This window comes from Sapajus apella, unplaced genomic scaffold (genome assembly GCF_009761245.1).
Source record: "Sapajus apella isolate SASKATOON/1434 unplaced genomic scaffold, GSC_monkey_1.0 scaffold15, whole genome shotgun sequence".
Taxonomy (NCBI): Eukaryota; Metazoa; Chordata; class Mammalia; order Primates; family Cebidae; genus Sapajus; species Sapajus apella.
Genome location: NW_022436955.1, coordinates 18,223,645 through 18,249,437, shown reverse-complemented (window position 1 = coordinate 18,249,437; position 25,793 = coordinate 18,223,645). Strand labels below are relative to the sequence as shown.

The 25,793-nt window shown below is 43.3% G+C and overlaps 1 protein-coding gene and 1 long non-coding RNA gene across 10 annotated transcripts in view; both read left to right on the top strand.

The window, feature by feature from the left end:
- The window catches only part of WDR59 (WD repeat domain 59), a 107,782-nt gene that overhangs the window by 62,341 nt on the left and 19,648 nt on the right, over nt 1-25,793 (top strand). For 8 of the 9 annotated variants that reach the window (XM_032284445.1, XM_032284444.1, XM_032284452.1 and 5 more), the window contains 10 exons: nt 831-987; nt 6,291-6,370; nt 8,340-8,472; nt 8,605-8,729; nt 11,952-12,116; nt 15,270-15,365; nt 15,529-15,685; nt 16,205-16,274; nt 20,300-20,453; nt 25,265-25,321. In XM_032284445.1, the coding sequence (XP_032140336.1) occupies nt 831-987; nt 6,291-6,370; nt 8,340-8,472; nt 8,605-8,729; nt 11,952-12,116; nt 15,270-15,365; nt 15,529-15,685; nt 16,205-16,274; nt 20,300-20,453; nt 25,265-25,321 (1,194 nt within the window). The remainder of the gene's footprint in view (nt 1-830; nt 988-6,290; nt 6,371-8,339; nt 8,473-8,604; nt 8,730-11,951; nt 12,117-15,269; nt 15,366-15,528; nt 15,686-16,204; nt 16,275-20,299; nt 20,454-25,264; nt 25,322-25,793) is intronic. The other variant, XM_032284446.1, reaches the window with a different exon arrangement.
- LOC116555628 lies at nt 20,460-22,658 on the top strand. Its single transcript, XR_004270607.1, has 2 exons — nt 20,460-20,853; nt 21,171-22,658. It is a non-coding gene; the product is annotated as an uncharacterized LOC116555628 (long non-coding RNA).

Here is a 25,793-nt window from a genome sequence, read left to right as displayed (position 1 = left end):
ATGGAGTTTCGCTCTTGTTACCCAGGCTGGAGTGCAATGGTGCGATCTCGGCTCACCGCAACCTGTGCCTCCTGGGTTCAAGCAATTCTCCTGCCTCAGCCTCCCGAGTAGCTGGGACTATAGGCATGTGCCACCATGCCCAGCTAATTTTTGTATTTTTAGTAGAGACAGGGTTTCACCATGTTGACCAGGATAGTCTTGATCTCTTGACCTCGTGATCCACCCGCCTCAGCATCCCAAAGTGCTGGGATTATAGGCGTGAGCCAGCGCGCCCGGCCTTTTTTTTTTTTTTGACTGAGTCTTACTCTGTCACCTGGGCTGGAGTACAGTGGTAGGATCTCTGCTTACTGTAACCTCCGCCCCCCCAGGTTCAAGCAATTCTCCTGCCTCAGCCTCCCCAGTAGCTGGGATTACAGGTGTCTGCCACTATGCGTAGCTAATTTTTTGTATTTTTAGTAGAGGCGGGGTTTCACCATGTTGGCCAGGCTGGTCTCGAACTCCTGACCTTGTGATTCGCCTGCCTTGGCCTCTCAAAGTGCTGGGATTACAGGTGTCAGCCACCATGCCCAGCCTTATTTTAGAATTTTCAAAGTTCCTCAAGCACTTGTCTCAGCTTGAGTTTTTACTTGCTGTGGTCCCTTCCATAAGCAAAGAGAAAAGTAGATGCAATGTTCAGCTTACGGTGTTTGGCAAAAATTTCTCCAGATGAGTTGGGGCCTTCCGTTATCTCATTTATTTTACTTAGGAAGAATTCAAGATTTGGAAGCTCAAGACTCAGCTGATTTTCCCTGAAAAAACCTGATCACCTGCTTTTCTCTTCTCTGCCGTAGCCTTTCAGCAATGGATTGGTGACCGTGATGGTTCCCCAGCTGCGGAGGGAAAACAGCCTTCTCCTGTGGAATGTCTTTGACTTGAACACCCCAGTCCACACCTTCGTGGGGCATGACGATGTGGTGCTGGAGTTCCAGTGGAGGAAGCAGAAGGAAGGTGAGTGCGAGAGGCCTGATGCCGGCTTTCCTTCTGAGCTCTGGTCACAGCAGTGCCAGTCAATGTTGCCATGGAGTCCAGTAAGGAAGACACAGACAGAGCTGGGCTTCAGGAACCAGACAGCCAGGGCTGTTGCAGCCTTTCATCATAGGTGGGTAAAGCGACGATATAAGGCTACTCTTCTCTTCCAAATGCTGTCCTCTTCTCTGATTTTCAGCGTAGTCTCTTGCCTGGAGGAGATCTGCTCCAGTAAGAGATGGAAAGCAGAGTTCAGGGCACTTGGCCCTTGCCACGCTGTTGTTGAGGGAGACCCAAGGTGGTCATTAGTGCTGCCTGCTACATACTCTCTGCTGTGTTCACAAGCACGTAGTGCTATTTTACCTCCCAGCCCTTTGAAGACAAATTTGGCTGATAGGCTTGCTTTGATCATGACCTATGAGCAGAAGTGATGCAGTCTTTCCTGGATTGAAAGGTGAGGGTCTGATGGGTAGTTAAACGCCCTCTTTGCCTCTGCCACATCAATTGACAGAGCTCCAGATGGAGCTGCTTCCAGCACATCTGGCACGAGGATGAGGTGGAGATGCAGAGCAAGCAAGAAATGTGGCCACTGAGGGGCTGGGGCGTTGTTATTCCAGCTTCACGATCTGGCCCTCATTCATGCAGGGTCCTAGTGTAATGGGAGTCAAGAAGCCACAGCCTCAGTTTCCCTATCAACTCACCATGCAAGTTTAGATGCAGCCTGTCTTTTCTTATGATCATATCGCCAAGTGTTTGGCAGAACACAAGTTTGTTTGTTTGTGTTTCCATATTGCACATGGGAAGCCAGGCAGGTCGAGCGATATGACTTGTCCAGGGCCCCAGGAAAGGTCTCTAGTGGGATTAGAGCATCAACTCCCGTCCCAGCTTGTTTGTGACTCTCACAAACTTTTTCCAGGATATTTATTCAAGAGACTCTTTTGATCATCCTGTTGACTTTTCCATCTATATTTCCGAAAACTCTCTTGCTTCCAGAAACATAAGGCTGCCTGGTGTTTATCCCGCCAATTTCATGCATGGGTTTTGGCTTTGAACTTAATCGCTTGCATTTTGCCATGGAAAACAGATGATGTGATTTCCTCACAGTCCAGCGGGCAGGGTTTGACCTGTAGTTTTGGATGGAAATAAAGTTTTTAGGAACCCATTTTCAGTTATCCATGTTGTCTTTAAGCTGATGGGCTGAGTTGTGTAAGTTGGAACTGCTTGGCCAGTAGCAAAAGTTTGACTACAAGTTACTATTTAACTTTTTTTTTTAAACTGTGAAAGAGGGGGATGGTAGACACAGGGCCTACTTGAGGGTGGAGGGTGGGCCGGGGAGAGGATCAAAAAAAATAACTGTTGGGTACTGGGCTTAGTACCTGGGTGATGAAATAATCTGTACAACAAACCCCTGTGACATGAGTTTTCCTGTGTAACAAACCTGCACATGTACCCCTGAACCTAAAATACAAGTTTAAATTAAAAAAAAATTTTTTTTTTTACTGTGAAATATGTCAGGTATTTGAAAATTACTTAGAACATGTACAGTTTAACAAATAATTGTAAAGTGGAAATGTGTGTAATTACCATACTGGGCAAGAAATGAAACAATGCCAGGACCCCCGAAGCTTCCTGATCACAATCCCCTCCCTTCCCCCAGAGCATTATGCCCCTGATGCTTATGATAGCAATTGCTGGATTCTTCCTTTGTGGTTTCACTGCCTATTCATGAATCCTTAAACACAGTTTAGGTTTGCCTGTTTTTAGTTGTTTTTTCTTTTTGAGATGGAGTCTCACTCTGTCACCCAGGCTGGTGTGCAGTGACGCAGTCCTGGCTCACTGCAACCTCTACCTCCCAGGTCCGGATTCAAGCAATTCTCCTACCTCAGCCTCCTGAGTAGTTGGGACTACAGGTGTGTGGCACCATGCCCAGCTAATTTTTTGTATTTTTAGTAGAGATGGGGTTTCACTGCGTTAGCTAGGATGGTCTCGATCTCCTGACCTTGTGATCCACCCGCCTTGGCCTCCCAAAGTGCTGGGATTATGGGCGTGAGCCACTGTGCCCTGCCTACAAATTTAATTATTATGCATGTGTTTTTGTTCAGATGTTCCTTTACTTAAGATGGGGTTATGTCCCAATAAACCCCTTGTAAGTTGAAAATATCATAAGTAGAAAATGTATTTTAGGCTGTGCATGGTGGTTTACCCTATAATCTTAGTACTTTGGAAGGCTGAGGCGGGTCGATCACTTGAGGCCAGGAGTTGAAGACCAGCTTGGCCAACATGGCAAAACCCCATCTCTACTAAAAATACAAAAATTAGCTGGGTATGGTGGTGTGTGCCTGTAGTCCCAGCTACTCGGGAGGCTGAGGCAGGAGAATCTCCTGAACTCAGGAGGTGGAGGTTTCAGTGAGCTGAGGTTGTGCCACTGCACTTCAGCCTAGGAGACAGATCGAGACTCTGTCTCAAAAAAAAAAAAGAAAATGTATTTTACCCACTTAGCTCACTGAACATCATAGCTTAAGTAGCCTACCTTAAGCATGCTCAGAACACTTACATTGGCCTACATTTGGGCTAAATCCTCTAATACAAAGCTTATTTTATAAACAAGTGTTGAATACCTCATATAATTGATTGAATACTGTATATTATGTTAAAATTGTGACAGTTTCGCACCATCCTAAAGCCAAACAGTTATAAGTTGAACCATTGTAAGTTGGGAACCATCTTCATCTTACTTCTTTCTCGACTGAACGTTGTTCCAGTTTACTTTCACTGCCATGTCTTCGTCTCATCATTTTTTTTTTTTTTTTTTGAGATGGGGTCTCGCTTTGTCACGCAGGCTAGAGTGCAGTGCCATGAACATGGCTCACTGCAGCCTCGACCTCCTGGGCTCAAGCAGTACTTCTACCTCAGCCCCCTGAGTTGCTGGATCTACCGGAGTGTACCACCATGCTGGGCTGATTTTTTGTACTTTTTTGTAGGGGTTGGGTTTTGCCAGTTTCCCAGGCTGGTAGTTATCTGTTTTTTTTTTTTTTTTTTTTTTTTTGAGACAGAGTTTTGCTCTTACTACCCAGGCTGGAGTGCAATGGCGCTATCTTGGCTCACCGCAACCTCCGTCTCCTGGGTTCAGGCAATTCTCCTGCCTCAGCCCCCTGAGTCGCTGGGATTACAGGCACGCGCCACCATGCCCAGCTAATTTTTTTTTCTGTATCTTTAGTAGAGACGGGGTTTCACCATGTTGACCAGGATGGTCTCGATCTCTTGACCTCGTGGTCCACCTGCCTCGGCCTCCCACAGTGCTGGGATTACAGGCTTGAGCCACCGCGCCCAGCTAGTTATCTGTTTTTATTGGACCACTTCATGCTTTGATTTTCACTGTGGGGAAGGATTTCTTAAAGAGTTAGGAAGAGACTCAGGATGTTGTGGCCAGGGGAAAAGGATGCCTCCTGAGGCGGGCGGTAATCGTTGGTTTCAGGTGTTGCTGACAGATGAAAATGCAGTTTAAGAGAAACGCATTTAACTGACCAAATAGGAAGCCATATGATCATTAAGAAAGGAGTTTCAGGCCTGGTGTGGTAGCTCATGGCTGTAATCCCAGCACTGTGGGAGGCCGAGGCAGGTTGATCATGTGAGTCCAGGAGTTCAAGACCAACCTGGCCAACATGGTGAAAGTCCATCTCTACATATATATATATATATATACACACACACACATACATACATACATATACACACACATACACACACACACACACACACACACACACACACACATACACATAATAAAAAATTAACCAGGTGTGGTGGTGCGTGCCTGTAATGTCAGCCACTCAGGAGGCTGAGGCAGGAGTATTGGCCGAACCAGGAGGTGGAGCTTGTTGCAGTGAGCCGAGACTCTGTCACTACACTCCACTCCAGCCTGGGCGACAGAGTGAGACCCTGTCTCAAAATTTAAAAAAAGAAAAAAAAAAAGGAGTTCCAAAAGTGAATTGAGGAGAGAAGTCAGGTCATAGGGTGGCATAAACAGGGGCAGCAAGAACCAGTTTAGTGAATGAAGTTACCCTCAAAGTCAAGACACAGAATTAGCCAGTTGGCAGAGGCTGCCGCCCTCTCTGTTGGAAGGCAGAGAGAAGACACCGGGAGCTGGGGAAGCAAAGGGCCCCTTGGGACCAGCAGGGGAGGCACAGGTTGAGGGGTTGAATTAATTTATAATATTTAGAAAGGAGTTATATTACCTTTTCCTTAAAGTCAGGGGCATGAAAAGAGGCCAGATGTAGGGTCAGAAGATTGTTGATGTGGACGTGGGGCATGGTGCCACTTGTGACAAGCTATGGTTCAGGATAATTGCTCCCTGGCTGGCCGTGCCTAGCGATATATGAAATATTGAGGAGTGAATTTTTGGTTGGAGTTGGTGATGCAGAGATGTAACCGATAAAGAAGAGAACTGGCCCTCATTTTCCTGCCCTCTCACTCTGTGACCTTGAACAGATCATATTCTCTTGCCTCAGTTTCCCCATCCATAAAATTAAGAAATTGGATGAAATTATTTCTGAATTCTTTGCTTTCTGAAGGTGGCCATGAAGGAGATTCTAGATACTGCATAATTGCCCCCAGATATTCTGATTTTCATGAAGTTATGTCATAAAGCACCCTGAACCTTCTCAGGATAATTTCCCTTTGACCAGAATTAAAATGAAAATGTGATTCAGTCAATTAAGAACATTAAGGATTGATGATTTGTTTTACAAAGAGAAGCATCACTTTACCAAAAAATTCTTTGGAATGGTAAGATGCTATGATGCATTTGAAACAATCCATTTTGCAAAAATGTGTTCATCTTCAGCTCCTCAAGAGTATGTAAAAGGAAGAACATTTGCAGAGGTGAAAGTTTAGTGTGACATTAAATCCCAGCATTGCTCGTTACCTGCTAATTTGCCAGTTATTATTTCACTTCATTTAAGTTTCTGCTCAAATGTGACTTCCTTGGGGAGTTCTAGCTAAAAATAGTTCCACTGTCAGTCTCTGTCCTCTTATCGTGTGTTATTTTTGTATCAGTTGTTCTTACCGGATGTTTTATATTTATTTGTCTGTTTTTACCATTGGAATGCAACATCTATAAAGATAGACATTAATTTATTCATGCTGTAGTCCTGGTACCTAGAATAGTGCCTGGCATAGCAGAGATGTTGTTGGATGGATGGATGAATCTCACTCCATTTCAACCTATAGCAAAGTGGATGTTGAATCCAGAAGAATTTCCAGGATTCTTATTTGATGATTTCTAGGGTCCAAGGACTATCAACTGGTGACGTGGTCCCGGGATCAGACCTTGAGAATGTGGCGGGTGGATTCCCAGATGCAGAGGGTATGTATTGAGTGCTATGGTGGAGAAATGTACCTGGATCCACTAGAAAGTGTAAGATTCAGGATTTGTGGAAATTAGAGATTACAGGCTAAACATTTTTTTTTTTTTTTTTTTTTTTTTTTGAGACTGAGTCTCACTCAATCTCCCAGGCTGGAGTGCAGTGGCGAGATTTCAGCTCACTGCAACCTCCACCTCCTGGATTCAAGTGATTCTTGTGCCTCAGCCTCCCAAGAAGCTGGGATTACAGGCCTGCCCACCACCATACTTGGCTAATTTTTGTATTTCTAGTAGAAACAGGGTTTCATGTTGGCCAGGCCAGTGTCAAACTCCTGACCTCCAGTAATCCGCCTCCCTTGGTCTCCTAAAGTGCTGATATCACTGATGTGAGCCACTGTACCTGGCAAGATAGACATTTAATAAATACTTACTGGTTGGCTGAGTGGCTGGTGTGTGCCACACCAAGGCTTTGAGGTCTTTAAGAACCAACCTCAGTATTCAGCCTTTAAGGCCAGGGTCTAAATGTCTTTTCCCCCCTTATTCTAATACAAGATAGTATTAGTAGCTTCCTGAGCCTGTGGCTTGTGGAGTTCATTTCTTTCTTTTCTAAATGTGCTAAGAAATCTATCCTTACCGGTTGTGGTGGCTCATGCCTTTAATCCCAGCACTTCGAGAGGCCGAGGTGGGTGGATCACAAGGTCAGGAGTTTGAGACCAGCCTGACCAACATGGTGAAATCCTGTCTCTACTAAAAATACAAAAAAATTAGTTGGGCATGGTGGCGTATGCCTGTAATCCCAGCTACTCAGGAGGCTGAGGCAGGAGAATCACTTGAAACCAGGAAGCAGAGGTTGCAGTGAGCTGAGATCTCACCACTGCACTCCAGTCTGGGTGACAGAGCAAGACTCCATCTCAAAAAAGAAAAAGAAAAAAAAGCCTACCCTGGCATTCTGCAAATGCTTAGAGGCCTCTGCATCCATCAACAGCACCACTTCTATGAAGCTGTTTATAATTTTTTCCCAATAAATGATATCTGTTTCTTACACGAACCACAGTAGTACCTGATATGAGCTGCTTTTGTGACTCTTGCTCTGCTCTGCCTTATCATATTGCTCTGTCTGCTCCCCATTTGATGGCTAAATTTCTTGACAGTGGGAAGGTGTCTAACTTGTGTTGCATCTCCCACAGCACTTGGGACACTGCTTTGCACAGAATGAATAGAAAATACTGGATAAAAATGCCAACACTGCTTAGTATGAAGTCACTCGAGTATTTTGGTCAAATCTCATTACCTTATTGCATTTTCAATCTGTTTTCTCTGAAAGGTACAATTTGCACCAAATGCCTTGAGGTTATGATTTTCTTTTTTTTTTTTTTGGGATGGAATCTCTCTCTGTTGCCCAGGCTGGAGTGCAGCCATGTGATCTTGGCTTACTGCAAACTCCGTCTCCTGGCTTCCAGTGATTCCCCTGCCTCAGCTTCCTGAGTAGGTGGGATTACAGGCGTCTGCCACCATGCCTGGCTAATTTTTGCATTTTTAGTAGAGATAGGGCTTCACCATGTTGTTCAGGCTGGTCTCAAACTCCTGACCTAAGGTGATCTGCCCGCCTCAGCCTCCCAAAGTGCCTGGATTATAGGCATGAGCCACCATGCCCAACCGGTTATGATATTTTTGCTCCTGGATTAGCTGAATAACTCCATCAAGCCTTGGAGTTAAAAGTAATTTTTTTTTTTTTCTGAGTCTTGCATAAACTTTGAACATGATGAAAAATTTCCAGGGCTGAATAATAGGGCCTATTATCCTGGGTGTTTAACCAGGGAAAGCTGGTGATGGGTAAAATCTATTTTGATTATGTCAGCTCTTGGCTGACACATCTCTATCCTTTGTCATTCCTATTTTTAACTCTTTAATCAGACATGACGATCTTTTCCACTGACTGCCCTGGAACTACATCTTCCCCTCTTTGTTGCAGCTTTGTGCAAATGACATATTAGATGGTGTCGATGAGTTCATTGAGAGCATTTCTCTTCTGCCGGAACCCGAGAAGACCCTGCATGCTGAAGATACAGATCACCAGCACAATGCAAGCCATGGGGAGGAAGAAGGTAATTTGTCAAACTAACGTCTTAGGTGAGGTGCCACTCTACGCATTGCAGAGATGTGGCAGATACCCCAGACCTATTCCCTGATTCACTTTCAAAAATGCTTTCCAACATTGAACTTCTCTCTACTGCTAGCCCTAAAGGAAGATCCCCCTAGCAGTCTCCTGGAAGAGAGGAAATCAGATCAATTGGGACTGCCTCAGACCTTGCAGCAGGAATTCTCCCTGATCAATGTACAAATCCGGAATGTCAATGTGGAGGTACTTAGTTTAATCAACTGTGTCTCATGTTGGCAGATGGCAGTTTGTGGGAGAGGGAACCATTTCAGCAACGATTTCAGTTAGCAAACAGCTTCACAGCTTTAACAGAACTTTGTCTGCTTGCTTTTTTATTTCCTGGGTTTTCTGGCCAGGTGCGGTGGCTCATACCTGTAATCCCAGCACTTTGGGAGGCCCAGGTGGGTGGATCACTTGAAGCCAGGAAGCCAGGAGTTCGAGACCAGCCTGGCCAATATGGTGAAACCCCCATCTCTGCTACACACACACACACACACACACACACACACACTCTCTCACTCACTCACTTAGCCAGGTGTGGTGGTGGGTGTTGTTCCAACACACACACACACACACACACACACACACACACTTAGCCAGGTGTGGTGGTGGGTGTTGTTCCAATTACTCAGGAGGCAGAGGCACAGGAATCACTTGAACCTGAGAAGCAGAGGTTGCAGTGAGCCAAGATCACACCACTGCCCTCCAGCTTGGGTGATAGCAAGACTCAAACAAAAAAAAAAAAAAAAAAGGAATGCAGATTTTCTTCTTAATCCTATTCTTTTTTTTTTTGAGACGGAGTTTCACTCTTGTTACCCAGGCTGGAGTGCAATGGCGTGATCTCGGCTCACCGCAACCTCCGCCTCCCGGGTTCAGGCAATTCTCCTGCCTCAACCTCCTGAGTAGCTGGGATTACAGGCATGCGCCACCATGCCCAGCTAATGTTTTGTATTTTTAGTAGAGACGGGGTTTCACCATGTTGACCAGGATGGTCTCGATCTCTTGACCTCGTGATCTACCCGCCTCAGCCTCCCAAAGTGCTGGGATTACAGGCTTGAGCCACCGCGCCCGGCCTTAATCCTATTCTTTTCTTCAAAAGGAGAACCTTTTCTCCTCAGCCAAAGGAGAACCTGATGCTCATGTGTCTTAGCTCCTCCTTAGATGCTTCAACATCACATTTTACTATAGAGGAAGACACTTAAACCTGGGAGGCTTAGTGTTTTGGCAGGAGTTGCTGCTGAGGTTATGGGCAGAGTTGACTTGGGAAGCCAGTCCTCCAGCCCCTCCAGGGTGCTCTGTGCTGTGCCGTGCCGTGCCGTGCCGTGCCGTGCCGTGCCGTGCCGTGCCGTCTTCCCTCACAGGCTGAGGGATTTAGATTCACAGTAAGAAGGCAAGCAAAACCTCCTTATTCACTTAGCCTATGGAACATTTACTCTTCCTTTGGGGCAAGTATCGAAACTCTTTGCTTCAGAAAATTGAGTATCTCTCCAGGAAGGAGTTTTAAAGCTTGATTAGTTTTTCCTTCACCCAAATATAATGAATAGCAGGAAGGGGTATGTGCTGTTACATAACTATCTCATGGGGCCTTTAAAACAAGTCTGCTGTAAGTGCTTTTAGCCTGACTTTACAGTTGAGGAAACTGAGACATCAAGAGAAGAAATGATTTGTCTGAGGTCAGCAGCTATTTGGTGGAAGAAATAACATGTGCATCCGAGTCTCCAGATTTCCCACGTGTGTGGTTCTTTTCACTTTACTCCAGCTGCTGTCTCTAGATGGCAACACAAATCAAAAGATAGAAAGCGTTCTTTGCTGAAATAGTGATCTATATCAAGTCAGTTTATACTCTTTTTGTCCCATTTGAGGACAGTGTGGATACCTAGTGATCTAGTTTAAGATCTTGATTCCTTTTTTTGAGACGGAGTTTCGCTCTTGTTGCCTAGGTTAGAGTGCAATGGCAGGATCTTGGCTCACTGTAACCTCCGCCTCCTGGGTTCAAGCAATTCTCCTGCCTCAGCCTCCTGAGTAGCTAGGACTACAGGCATGCACCACCATGCCTGGCTAATTTTGTAGCTTTAGTAGAGATGGGGTTTCTCCATGTTGATCAGTCAGCCTGGTCTTGAACTCCCAACCTCAGGTGATCTGCCCACCTTGGCTTCCCAAAGTGCTGGGATTACAGGTGTGAGCCTCCATGCCTGGCCTTGATTCCTTTCTTTGAGAGTACTTTAAACAAAATAATTGAGATATAATTCACATACTATAAAATTCACCTTTTTTTTTTTTTTTTTTTTCCGAGTCTTGTTCTTTCCACCCAGGCTGGAGTGCAGTGGTGCAATCATGGCTCACTGCAACCACGGCCTCTTGGGTTCAAGCGATTCTTCTGCCTCAGCCTTCTGAGCAGCTGGGATTACAGGTGCACACCACCATGCTCAGCTAGTTTTTTTTCATACTTTTAATAGAAATGGGGTTTTTGCCATGTTGGCCAGGTTGGTCTCAAACTCCTGACCTCAGATGATATGCCCACCTTGGCCTTCCAAAGTGCTGGGATTACAGGCGTGAGCCATTGCTCCGGCCAAAATATACCTTTTTAAAGTGTATTATCTGGTGGTTGTGGGTATATTCACAAAGTTGTGCAGCCATTCCCACTGTCTGATTCCAGAACATTTTCATCATTTGCATGAAATGACATACCCATGACAGTAAATGTCATACCCATGACAGTTACTCCCTATTTCCCCTTCTCCCAGCCCCTGGCAATCCCCAGTCTACTTTCTTCCCCTCTGGATTTTCCCAGGAGCACTTTTTAAGTTGACTCTGGTATTAAACTTTTTCCTGCTTTATTTTCTCATCTCAAAATAAATATAACAAGTTTCTACCCCACAGCTTTGGGAGGAAGCTTTGTTCAAGTCAGAATACTTTGAACTTTGTGATGGCTCACACCTATAATCCCAGCTCTCTGGGAGGCCAAGATGGGTGGATCATTTGAGGTTAGGAATTTGAGACCAGCCTGGCCAACATGGTGAAACCCCATCTCTACCAAAAACAAACAAAACCCACAAAGATTTGCCAGGCATGGTGGCGCATGCTTGTAGTCCCAGTATTTGGGAGGCTGAGGTGGGAGAATCACTAGAATGCAGGAGGTGGAGGTTGCGGTGAGCTGAGATCCTGCCACACTGCACTCTAGCCTGGGTGACAGAGTCAGACCGTGTCTCACATACACACACACAAAAGAATACTTTGAGCTTATTACATTGGTATGAAAATTTAAGAATCTTTTTGAAAACTAATTGTCTTGCACACAAATTTGTCTTTGTAGACTCTATCCCTTCACCCAATTACTAGGATCATGGAGTGTTCAGTTAAATGCACTTGTGTCGAAAGACGCTTTGTGATTTGTCACCAAAACAATTGTGGATTTGTCTGTTGCAGATGGATGCGGCAGACAGGAGCTGTACAGTGTCTGTGCACTGCAGCAGCCATCGTGTCAAGATGCTGGTGAAGTTCCCTGCGCAGTACCCAAACAACGCTGCCCCTTCCTTCCAGTTCATTAACCCCACAACCATCACGTCCACCATGAAAGCTAAGCTGCTAAAGGTGGGGGTCTGGGTTCCCAAATTCTTCTTGCTATTCTGCATCTGCATCATTGTCTAGGTTTTTCTTGGGATGGAGTCTGTCTCTGTCCGCCCAGGCTAAAGTGCGGTGGCGCAATCTCTGCTCACTGTTAACCTCTGCTTCCTGGGTTCAAGCGATTCTCCTGGCTCAGCCTTCCTAGTAGCTGGGACTGCAGGCATGTGCCACCACGCCTGGCTAATTTTTTGTATTTTTAGTAAAGATGGTGTTTCACTGTTAGCTAGGATGGTCTCACTCTCCTGACCTTGTGATCTGCCCGCCTCAGCCTCCCAAAGTGCTGGGATTACAGGCATGAGCCACCATGCCAGTTTGTCTAGGTTGAGTAGAAAAGAAGAATGAAAACTCCATTCAGTGAGATTCAGAAGTCATCTGTTTCATACACACTCTAGTATTAGCAATGTTCTTAACCTTTTATGAGTCATGGACTTTCTTTGAAGTCTAATGAAAATTATGGACCCTTCCTCAGAAAAATCTTATCACTTGAAAATATTGCCTATAAATATGTGAATTGCATATAATCTGGCCACAGTTCTCATTAACGCTATGCATCATCTCAGGTTAGGAGATTTGCAATCCAATTTCATTTAGGAGTCCAGGTTAGGAGCCCTGCAATCCAATTTTATTTACATGGAAATATAGGCAAGATGTATTCTGAAGCTAAAAGTTATTTTATAATTAGAAAAAAACATGTAAAAGGTCATAAAAAAAATTTTATCCTATAGAGGGAACTGGTGTTATCCTCGAGACAGGCTGGCTAGCTGCACAGCAGGTGTCCAGATGGAGGCGCCACAACCTGGCATCTGTGTTTAATTCTGCAGATTCAGAGACTTGATGCATCAGTTCATCCACAGTGAATCAGGTGGAATCTCCATGACAAAGCCCATGAGCTTCTTCATCACCTTGTTCAGTCTGAGCAGTGTCACAAGTGAAGGGACTGAAGTATTCTGACAAACTCAGGCCAACCTGAGTGCTGCTCTTTTTTTGCCCAGTTTGGGTCGTGGACACTTGATTGTTTCATCTTGTTGGGCTATCCTACGGAACCAGAAAATGTTCAAGTGCCTTAAGGATCTCTGAAATGCCATTAACTTAGATCTTGTGGTATTTGACATGTTAAACTTGGAATCTGAATATTTCACTGCCTAGTTTGGACATACTCAAAAGATAGATTTTTCTTTTAGTATAAAATGATATGATTAGGAAGTGTCTTTAAAGGTCTAATTTGTCTAATTCAGGGCTGGGTGCTGTGGGTCACACCTGTAATCCCAGCACTTTATGAGGCCAAGGCAGGTGAATCGCTTGAGCTCAGGAGTTTAAGACCAGCCTGGGCAACATAGCAAAACCCTGTCTCTGCAAAAAATATAAAAATTAGCCAGGTGTGGTTGTGCATGCCTGCAGTCCCAGCTACTCAGGAGGCTGAGGTGAGAGGATTGCTTAAGCCTGGGAGGCAGAGGTTGCCATTAGCTGAGATCGCACTACTGCACTCTAGTCTGAGTGAGAGAGTGAGACTCTGTCTTAAAAAAAAAAAAAAAAAAGTTCTAATTCAGTGCAGTCCAATAGAAATATAATATTTAGGCCACATGGAATTGTAAAATTTTCTAGTAACTACACTAAAAAAAGTAACAGGTTGTTTTGGGAATATTTTTATTTAATCCAGTGTATCTGAAATATTCTCCTATTAACATATAATCAGTATAAACTCATGAAGACATACACACTTCTTTTCTGTACTAAGTCTTCCACATTCACTGTGGATGTTATACTTAATAGCATCTCTCAGTTTGGACTAGTGACATTTCAAGTGCTCAGTAGCCCCATGTAGATGGTGATAACCCAGGCTCAGTTTATATGCCTGTCTTCAGTGTTGTATGTTAGTTCATGTCTGTAGCATACACCTTAATCCATTTATGCTGGAAGTTGCAAATTTTTTTTTTTTGGTGAAAAATAAGACCTTGGCCGGGCACAGTGGCTCACACCTGTAATCCTAACACTTTGGGAGGCCAAGATGGGTGGATCACCTGAGGTCAGGAGTTCAAGACCAGCCTGGGTAACATGGTGAAACCCCATCTCTGCCAAAAATACATAAGGTAGCCGGACGTGGTGGTGTGTGCCTGTAATCCCAGTTACTCAGGAGGCTGAGGCATGAGAATCGCTTGAACCCTAGAGGTGGAGGTTGCAGTGAGCCGAGATCGTGCCATTGCAATACAGCCTGGGCAATAAGAACAAAACTCTATCTCAAAAAAAAAAAAAAAAAAGAAAAAAAAAAAAACCAGTAGCATAAAAAAAGAGCAGTAGGATATAAATAACTCTCACAAGCTTGGTGTTCCAGTAACGGAACACTAGGCATAATGGGTTTAAAGTGTTAGGATTTATATTTTTAAAGAACAAAAAGGATACTATAATTTTCACTGAAGTGAAATCGGTTCCTCTTGTCTTACATCACTGAGAGCAATTTCAGCCTGGGCCAGTGGGTATTACTTCTAAGGCACTGATATTTCTCCTGGAGAGGGTAGTGTTGGGGGTGAGGAAAAGGGCCTTTATTCACTGTAAAGAAATAATAGTTATTCTGTTACTAAAAGCTGCCCTCTCAGTACCCACATGTATGCTGCCTTGGTTAGGGAAAAAGCTTCTCTAGCAGGGCTGAGGAATAAATCCTGTTTGAACCTCTGTAGAGGTAGAAATTAGATTAGTACACTGCGTTGGAAGCCTTGACTTAACCCTGCACCTGGCTCCCAGCATCACCCTGTGTCTGACCACTTTGCAGAAGAAAAGGCAGTTAGGGCCGGCCGTGGTGGCTCATGCCTGTTATCCTAGCACTTTAGTAGGCTGAGATGGGCAGACCACTTGAGGTCAGGCCAGCCTGGCCAACGTGGTGAAACCCCTTCTCTACTAAAAATATAAAAATTAGCCAGGCATGGTGGCGGGCGCCTGTAATCCCAGCTACTTGTGAGGCTGAGGCTCGAGAACCACTTGAACCCGGGAGGCAGAGATTGCAACGAGCCAAAATTGCACCACTGCACTCCAGCCTGGGCAACAAAGAGAGACTCTGTCTCAAAAAAAATAAAATGCCTGTAGGAGAAATGTGTTCCTCTTCTTGACTGTGTTTTGGGCTTTTTCTAGATCCTGAAGGACACTGCCCTGCAGAAAGTGAAGCGTGGCCAGAGCTGCCTGGAGCCCTGCCTGCGCCAGCTCGTCTCCTGCCTTGAGTCCTTTGTGGTGGGAAGCATGAAATTGTCGTACCAACTTATGCTTTACTCTTTTGTTTATTTCTTTCTCCCTAAAATCATGAGTTTTCTGGTTTTGTAATGCTGGGTCTTTATTTTGTAATTCAGCTTTAAGGCAGGTTGTGGTTTTTAGTTTGTGGATTTTTAAATTTCAGAACCAGGAAGACAGTGCTTCTAGCAACCCGTTTGCACTCCCCAACTCCGTCACACCTCCCTTACCCACATTTGCACGGGTCACCACTGCCTACGGGTCATACCAGGACGCCAACATTCCCTTTCCTAGGACTTCTGGGGCCAGGTTCTGCGGAGCAGGTGGGTCTCTTTGGTTCTTCGATTCTAGATTTTGAGAGGGAGCAGCTAAGAATGGCATAGATTCTGTATAAACATCTTCATCAGGAAATGTTTGCTTTTATTTCCGGATAACTCAAACAAGACTTTCATAGCAGTGTTGCAGGGTCTGATGCCCAGTTGGCGTCTGTGGACTTACCCTAATGCACCAGAATGGCGGTCTTAGCTTTCTTCATTCTGATGAACTTGGATTTGGGTCTTTACTCAGAGCCCTGATTCTTAGTGGGGGACAGCCCCTGCTAGGGAGGCTTAGAGTCCCACCGACGACTCTGCCCAGTCCACATACATCCTCCCTTCTGGACCCTGGAGTGCTGACCTTGGTTCCTGGTAAGGGTCACTGCAATCATGAGCATTGAAGCTTATGAAAATGTGCCTTACCCTCAAGTATACAGAGATAGAAGAAAGACTGGCTAGTCCTGCCTCAGGATTTCCCAGGTCCAGCTTGTTGACACTGATATGCTCACGTGATGTCTCCTTCTTCAGGTTACCTGGTATATTTCACAAGGCCCATGACAATGCATCGGGCAGTGTCTCCCACAGAGCCGACCCCGAGGTGAGTCCGGGAGATACAGAAGCCACTCTACGTACCCGGGGCCAGACGTGGGCAGACACCTGGGAAACCACTGAGTTTGTCTTTGAACAATGAATTTTAGTTCTTCAATGGGAGTTTTTAAACTCTCATTTTAAGATTTATTTGAGAAAGACTGAAGTCAGTTAAATTGCAAGAAAGCTGAGATTTCTGTTTTATGGTTATTACCAAACTATTAGAAGTAGCTTGATAAAAGCTATTGTCAAAACAAGGCAAATTCTTTTTAAATGTGCCTTTCCCCTATTCCTAGCATATTATTATTTGTTTTTAATTATTTTATTATTCAATTTAACATGAAGTAAAAGTAAAAAAAATAACAAAAAGACCATCTGTAGATTCACAACACTAATATGCCACTTCTTATATGACCAAACAATGTTTAATTTTAAAACATTGCATAAGCAGTGCATTGGGAAAACACAAATGTGCAAGTTTTTTTTGTTGTTTTTGAGACAGGATCTGGCTCTGTCACTCAGGCTGGAGTGCAGTGGTGTGATCATAGCTCACTGCAGCCTCTACCTCCTGGCTCAAGTGATCCTCCTACCTCAGCCTCCCAAGTAGCTGGGAATACAGGTGTGCACCACCATGCCCAGCTAATTTTTATATTTTTTGGTAGAGACTGGGTTTTGCAATGTTGTCAGGCTAGTCTCAAACTCCTGAGCTGAAGCAATCTACCTGTCTCACTCTCCTAAAGTGTTGGGATTATAGGTGTGAGCCACCATGCCGGCCTGGAAGTTTTAAATTAAAATGTCAAAGCCCTTCACTTCTTTTTCACTGTTTTAGGCAGAATCTTGCTTAACAACAGAACATGTTTCTGTCTAGTCATTATTTTTCTGTGCTTTAAAGAAAAGTTTTTCTTTATAGACAATCTAGTATAGCAGATAGGAATATGAACTTCAGAGCCAGTGTGCCCAGATCCAGATTTTGGCCCTGTCATTTTATGACCTTGGGCAAGTTACCTAAACTTCAGCTTCAGTTTCTTCAACAGTAACATGGGGATGATCATAGTACCCACTACCTTCAGTTGCTGGGAAGATTAAGTCCCTGTAAAAACATTTAAAACACCACCTGGCACATCCGAAGTGTTCCGTGTTTCCTGTTATGATTACTGGTTTTTAAAACTTTAGGATTATACAGTAGACTTCTGGTTCTGTAGTCTGGTGGCCAAGATATAATAACTTGCAAACCTCCCTGTTGCAAACCCTTGAAGGCATTGGATACAATATACTCAGCATAGTCATTGTTTTAGTCCATTCTCATGCTGCTATAATGAGGTGCCTAAGACTGGGTAATTTATAAAGAAAAGAAATTTAATTGACTCACAGTTCCACATGGCTAGGGAGGCCTCAGGAAACTTAAAGTCATGATGGAAGGTGAAGAGACACATCTTATATGGCGGCAGGCAAAAGAGAGTGTGTGTGTGAAGGAGATATTGTCAGGTCTGATAAAACCATCACGTCTTACGATAACTCACTCACTATCGTCAGAACAGCATGGAGGACACTGCCCGCCTGATCCAGTCACCTCCCACTATGTCCCTCCCTCAACACATGGGGATTGTGGGGATTACAATTCAAGATGAGATCGAGGAGGAGGCATAAGGCCTAACCATGTCAGTTATGAATGAATAGCTGAGTTAACAAGAAAGAAAGAGAACTGAATGACATGTGTGAGCAGACACTGCTGCTTTGCCAAGAGGTGGCCAGTCTCTGCAGTAACCCAGACCGATGTGACCTGGGCCCCAGGGGAACTGGGGTTAAGTACTAGGGAACACCTACATTACACCCAATTCCTTATTGGAGTAGAAAACATTCCCCTATTCTCAAAGGGAAACAAGGAATAATCTGGACTTTGGATTAGAGGGAAAAATGTTCCTATTAGAATGTTTTTCAACTGACAGCCCTTTACTGAGATAGTTTACAATACAAAAATCTGAAGCGTACAGCTAGGTGACCAACACTCATACTAAGATATAGAGCATTGTCCTCATCCCCAAAGGTTCCTGGTCCCTTTCCCCAGCCCTTCAGCACCCAGAGGACACCACTATGTTGACTTCTGTCATTGTAGATTAGTTTTACCTGTTCTTAAACTTCATTGAATGGAATCATGCAGCATGACCTGTTTTGTCTGGCTTACTTTGCTTAATGTAATGTTATTGACATTGATCCACATTGCTGCATGTGTCAGTATGTCCATTGTGTGAATGTAACATAGTTTGTTTATTCATTGTTCCTGTTGGTTGATATTTGCATCCTTTCCAGTTTTGGGGTCTTATGAGCAACGTGGATACATATGTTTATAAAAAAAAAAAAACGTGTATTAATTTCTGCACCTGAGGAGCGGAATTCCTCAGTCATTGGATAAATGTATGCTTAACTTGAGAAACTGCTCAAAAGTTTGTGCGCAGTGGCTGTGCCATTTACCCTGTCACCAGCAATGTTTCAGAGCGCTGGTTGCTGTGTATCCACTCCGAAACTGGGTATTGCTAGTCTTTTCAACTTTAGCCATTGTGTTGTGAGTGTACTAGTTTTTCACTGTGGTTTTAATTTGCATTTCCATGTTGATGATGAATGATGTTGAGCAGCTTCTGTGTGCATATTGACCATTTGGGTATCTTTTTTTTGTGATGTGCTTGTTAAATGTTTTGCCTATTTTGGGGGAACAGCTACTTCTTATTTATTTGTGGTTGTTACCTATTTTGGTTGCAAATTCTTTGCTAGATGTATGTATTGACTTTCTCCTAATCTGTGGCTTGCCTTTCTCCCTCTTTAATGTTTTTCAGTGAACAGCATTTCCTAATTTTGATGATGTCCAGTTTATCACTTTTTAATTTTTATGTTTAGTGATTTCTGTGTTATGCCTCAGAAATCTTTTCCAATCCCAAGGGCATGAAAATACTCTTCTTTTTTTTTGAGACAGAGTCGCACTCTGTCATCCAGGCTGGAGTACAGTGGCTCAAACTCCTGACCTCAAGTGACCTGCCTGCTTCGGCCTCCCAAAGTGCTGGGATTATAAGCATGAGCCACCGTATCCGGCCTTGTGTTTTCTTTTAAAAGCTTTATAGAAAAATAAATAGATAAATAAATAAAAATAAAAGCTTTATAGATTTAAATTCCTTATTTAAGGTCTGTGATCCATTTCAAATTGATTTTTGCATGTAATATGAGTTAGGGGTCAAAGTTTTTTTATTTTGTAGAGAAAATTAGTTGTTCTAGCGCCATTGATGAAAAGATTTTCTTTCGTCATTGAATTTGTATTGATGACTTTGGTGAACATCAGTAGACCATATATGGTGGTCTTTCTGGACTCTTTTCCTTTGATCTATTTATCTTTTATGCCAACACTACATTCATAATGTACCTTTACATAGTTAAGTCTTCCAATCTGATAGGTCAAGTCCTCCAATTACATTATTCTTGTTTAGTTCGGGTTGGCTATTCAGGTTTAAAAAAAAGCCTGCTTGCATTTTGATTGGAATTGTGTTGACTTTATAGCTCAATTTAGAAAAAACTGCCATCTTAAGCATATAGACTCTTCCAATCCCCTAGTATGGTATATTTCTCCATCATTTTATGTCTTTAATTTCTCTCAGCAACATTTTGTATTTTCATGCACATTTTCAAAAATTAAATTTATTCCTAGGTATTTGACGTGTTTTAATGCTGCTATAAATGAGTTTTAAAAATATTTGTTTTTCAAATATTTGTTTCTAATGTATGGAATTACAGTAGATATTTGACCTTGTATTCAAATTCACTTATTCTAGTAGTTTGTAGATTTCTTTCACTTTTTTATGCCTGTAATCATAGAAGCATTCTATGCTTCTGCAGATAAAGCATTTTTCAGTGTTAAAAGTTGTACTGACTTCTTTTTTTGGAGTTTCCATCTTCTCGTTTTGTCTTCTTTTGGTGTCAAGTGCTAACAACAGCACCACTTGGAAATATGACAGGACTGCAGCCAGTGTGGATAATTATCATTTTCAACTACAGATCTCTGTCAGCCTTGTCTGCTTATCACACGGGCTTGATCGCGCCCATGAAGATCCGCACAGAGGCCCCTGGGAACCTTCGTTTATACAGTGGGAGCCCCACCCGCAGTGAGAAAGAGCAGGTCTCCATCAGCTCCTTCTACTACAAGGAGCGGGTAAGTGCTAGAGCCAAGGCCTTTGATTCTTACCCCGTCTCCTGGATTCTTGTTCATCATCTCCTGCCTGGCCCAGCAGCTAGATTAGTAAACCCCCTGTAGTCTTCCACTTTCATAATCAGCTTGTTCAAGAAGGTCATTGCCTTGCTCCTTTTACTTGGTTTTAACTGCTGTAAATTGCGTATGTATGGAGGGGTGCGTGGTTCTTATGGCCCATAGTCTTTACTGCCCATTTGACCCTGTTCTCGCAATCTCCATTCACTGAGTTGGTTCCCATTATTTCAGGGTAGAATACCTTAGCTTCACATCTTCCATGGTTTTCTGACGTTTGTCAGGAAATTAAGGGATGCCTCTGAAGTTTTGGAATCTTAATGTATTTGGGACTTCATAGTTGTAAGAAGTCTTTTTTTTTTTTTTCTTTTTTTTTTTTTTGAGATGGAGTTTTGCTCTTGTTACCCAGGCTGGAGTGCAATGGTGCAATCTCGGCTCACCGCAACCTCCGTCTCCTGGGCTCAGGCAATTCTCCTGCCTCAACCTCCTGAGTAGCTAGGATTACAGGCACGTACCACCATGCCCAGCTAATTTTTTGTATTTTTAGTAGAGACGGGGTTTCACCATGTTGACCAGGATGATCTTGATCTCTTGACCTCGTGATCCACCCGCCTTGGCCTCCCAAAGTGCTGGGATTACAGGGTTGAGCCACCGCGCCCGGCCAAGAAGTCTTAAAGTTGATGTCTAAAAGATTGGATTGGTTTTTTTTGTTGTTGTTCTTTTTTTCACTAAGCCTACATGGAAATACCCATTTGAGTGGACCAGATGAGACAAAAATTACCTGAGCTTGTCCTTATGTGCCTAGTTTCTCAAAGAACTCATTGTCCCTAAAGTAGTTATCATTAAGCTGTCAGAAACCTTTGGTGCCAACAGTGTAGAGAATGTTGGCAGAGCACAGGAATGATCCCAAGAAAGCTTTCTGTGTTGACAGATTGCAAGTCTGGCTTAAACAGACTTTTAGCTGACATGTTTTAAACAGAGTTACCACTGAGCACTGCACAAACTTAGGAATTCTTTGTTGTTATCTCTCGCTCCATGAGAAATAATGGATTGTAATTGATACTTGTTTTTTAAAAATTGGATTATTTTAGACCAGACACCCATTTCTAGGAAGTATTAGTAGTGTCTCCAGTTCAATTTCAGTAGAATGTCTAACTTTATAAGTTTACACTGATAGTTGACTATCTCTGACTTTATTTTAGGGTTGTATGTAACTAAAATGAGTGGCAGCAACTGATGTTTGAGACCAAACCAGTCTTGAGCAAAACCATTTAGTCAAATAGGGAAAATGATTTATTTATTTATTTATTTTTTTTGGCTTTTCGGGACACTTTCCTATAGTCCCCTTCCTCACATCTCTGATGGAATTCTGCCCACTTGGCTATTACAGACCTCCCTGGAACACCCGATTACTAATCTATATCATCTGCAAGTCCTTTCCATGCAAAATTGTTAGTTCTTTTTTTCCACATGCTCCCAGGTAATTAGACAGATGATTTGATAAACAGGTTGGAACTAAGACTTTTTGTTGAGATGAAAGCCATGTTCATGGTTCACGGATGGGTAAATGTGGGGATTTTCTTGAGTGTCAGGCCCAGAGATCAAGGAGAGCTTTCAGTCCAAGAGGCAGTTCTGAATTCCTCTTTGATTCATGTCATGTGCCACCCATATTTGGGTTCAGATTGGGCAGAATAGACTAATTTTGGCTTTGTGGAGGTGTGTAAATCCCACTCTAATCAAAATAACTCCATTTCCAAGATGAGGCCTCTTTTTAAGCCTGTGTTCATGTTTTTCATGGTATGGCCGTTTTTTTTTTTTTTTTTAAACTACAAACACCATAATTATAAAGAGGAACCAAGAGTATGTGGATAATTCTCTCATCAGATAGGATCTGCAGGGGAGTGGAGGAAGAGTTGTGATATTTTAGTTCGGGGTGGTTCCCACTGCACTGTTCTGCAGAGAAAGTGGGCTGTTCAAGCCCCCTAACAGACACAGTAAGTGGCCTTTTATGTTTTATTTCAAATAACGACCAAATAAAACGGGGTGATGCTTTGATTATAATTATGTGAAACTCTTATATTGATGGATACCACATAAAGAAAAGTTCACAAATCAGTGAATTAATAATCACACAGGTCAAGAAATAGAACATTTAAAAAACCTCAGAAACCTCGGCATATTAGCTTAACTCATACGAAATTGCTGATATTTGACCATTTTTGACCTAAACAAAGATTCATGTGGTTCAACTTAATAGACTAACAAGATAAAAATGAGTAGTCAGTCCTTTTGTGATGAATTTGATATAAATTTCTCTCTCCTTGAAGTTTTTTCATGTCCATCGCATTTGTGTAGGGGTCAAGGTGGGAATTACATAAGTGGAATATGGCCATGATATCTTTTTTTTTTTTTTTTTTTTGAGCCAGAGTCTTGCTCTGTTGCCCAGGCTGGAGTGCAGTGGCACAATCTGGACTCACTGCAACCTTCAGCCTCCTGAGTTCAAGTGATTCTCCTGCCTAAGCCTCTCGAATAGCTGGGATTACAGGCGCCTGCTACCATGCCTGCTAATTTTTGTATTTTTTAGTAGAGACAGGGTTTTACTGTGTTGATCAGGCTGGTCTTGAACTCCTGACCTCGAGATCCGCCCGCCTCAGCCTCCCAAAGTGCTGGAATTACAGGCTTGAGCCACTGTGCCCGGCCAGCTGTGATATATTATGTGAGCTACCTTGCCTTCCTTACAGAGGTTGATACCTCTTGGGGTGCATTTTCTAATCCCCAGCTGTCTAGTTTCACATGTCAAATGATGTCACTTTTGTTGCTTTTTTTACTGAAATGATTCCAATCTACTAACTTCCTGTTTGTGTTTTTAGGTTTTGGATTTTTTTTTTTTTCCTAATAAGAGATGGGGCCTTTCCCTGTTGCCCAGGCTGGAGTGCAGTGGTGTGAACATGTTTACTGCAACCTCAGTCTCCTGGGCTCAAATGATCCCCCTCCTCAGCCTCCTGAGTAGTTGGAACTACAGGAGTACACCACATCGCCCAGTTAATTAAAAACAAGTATTTTTGTAGAGCCGGGTTCCCAGTATGTTGCCCATGCTGGATTTCTCTGTGTTTAGGTCTTCATTTTTAGCCCAAATTTTTCTCCTACATGTTTTTATTCCCTTTTAGATCTCTGCCCTTGAGAGCTTTAAATAAGTGAGAATAAGACATAGCAATGAGGGAAGTATTGTGAGGTTTTTTTTAGTTTTGGGGGTTTTTTTTTGGTCTGTTTTTTTTGTAGAGGTGAGGTCTGGCTATGTAGCCCAGGCTGGTGTCAAGCTCCTGGGCTCTAGCAAGTCTCCCAGCTCAGCCTCCTAAAGTGCTGGGATTATTGGCATGAGCCGCCTCACCCAGCCAGTATTGTTGGTTTTTTTGACACAGAGTTTTGCCCTTGTTGCCCAGGCTGGCGTGCAGTGGTGTGATCTTGGCTTACTGCAACCTCTACCTCCCGGGTTCAAGAGATTGTCCTGCCGCAGCCTTCCGTGTAGCTGGGATTACAGCCCCCTCCCCACCAACACCCAGCTAATTTTTTCTATTTTTGATAGAGATGGGGTTTCACCATGTTGGCCAAACTGGTCTCGAACATCTGACCTCAGGTGATCCAGCCGCCTCGGCCTCCCAAAGTGCTAAGATTACAGGTGTGTGCCACTGCTGCCAGCCCAGTATAGTATATTTTTGAGATATCAAAACATCTTTATAGAGCCATTTAGAGATTATTGTTTGTTTCTCTCATGGCTTTGTGTGTTTTTACCTGCCCCACTTAGGTTATATTGTTATATTCGCCCAAATATTCTCTAGATGGAATTCCAAGGTTTGCTCCTAAAAATTTAAAAATGTGAGGTGCCTAAAAAAACCATCAAATTGCTAACGTTCATTTGACAAGTGGACCAACTCTTAGTGCTGATAAAATGTTCATTCCTAGGATAAATCAGAAGGCACAGAACTTAGGATAAGCATTAGGTATTGCCTTGCATACATTTAAACCTTTTTGCAAACTCCCACCCTTGCTTTAGTTTATGTTACTAAAATAGCTCTGATGTAAATAACTAGAATCATCTTTAGGTTAATAGAATAATTTCTGATCTCCATAAACAGATACTCATATTGTTAGCAAGCGTGCTTTCAGGAAGGTCCCTCCTCAGCAGTAGCCCCTTGCGTCCCCTCGTTTTTCCAGGGCTCCCACAGCCCATGGCATCACTCTGAAGATAGTCCTGCAGGCCCAACGTCAAGACACCCAATCCCCTCATTGCCCCCACCACATACCAGAAAACATTTGGTATTGAGCCTATTCAAGAACGTCTTCCTTTTAGGAATGAGAATGTGCTGTTCTCCTTACCTACTACAAGGGAAAACAGGCTTCTGCCTGTTTCTCCGCTTGCACAGTGATCTTAGTGCGTATTAGTGTTACTCAAACCTATTTGTAGTTCCTTTGTCAGAATTATGTTAATGTCAGCCTCCATATACCTTGAAATGTGACTGAAAGAACAATGAAATTGAAGCTGTGTTTGGAGTGTGTTGGGTGGGAGGGAGGTGAGGGAATCTGAATACTGCTGTGCTTAGGTCCATATTTTTTAGTCATTTCAATCCCGACTTTACAGTGTATTATGGTACATTTGAATCCATCGGATGTATAGGAAGCTTTCACTTTATTCTATATTTTTCCCTTTTAATTTTCTTGGTGTTTTTCTTCCCTCCTCCTGGGTGTAACGTTTTCATGCACAGATGTCTCCTCGCTCTGCCCGGCGGCGTTGGTCCATACAAGCAATTAACGACTTCCCGGTACTGTGCGCTGTGCAAATGCTCTCCTTAACTAATCCTGTCTCTACCCAAGGCCCAAGAATAAAATGCCACCTGCCTGGCTTTGAGGAACCTGAAATGACAGGCTAGCTGTTTTCAGGACCAGCAACAGTCAATTTTTGCTTGGGGAAGTTCAGGCACCCAGGGCTGCCTCCTTGTCCAGTCACACAGTTTCAAGTGGCTAACATTGTCAGCAATCCTGAATGGATTCTTTTTGCAAAGGAAACTTAATACTGCATTTCTTGGAAAGAACCCTAATTGTAAGCCGTTAGCTCACCCAATTTCACTTGGAGCATTTGTGTAATTTTTTGGAGCTTTCAAAAGCCCACCTTTGGCATGGGGGCAGCAGAGGAAGATATAAGAGGCTTACACTGTTTTGTCTCTGCTTTTATAGTCATGGTCTAGTTCACAGAGGGAGGTGCCCACCTGCTTCATTGGCATAACACGGTATCTA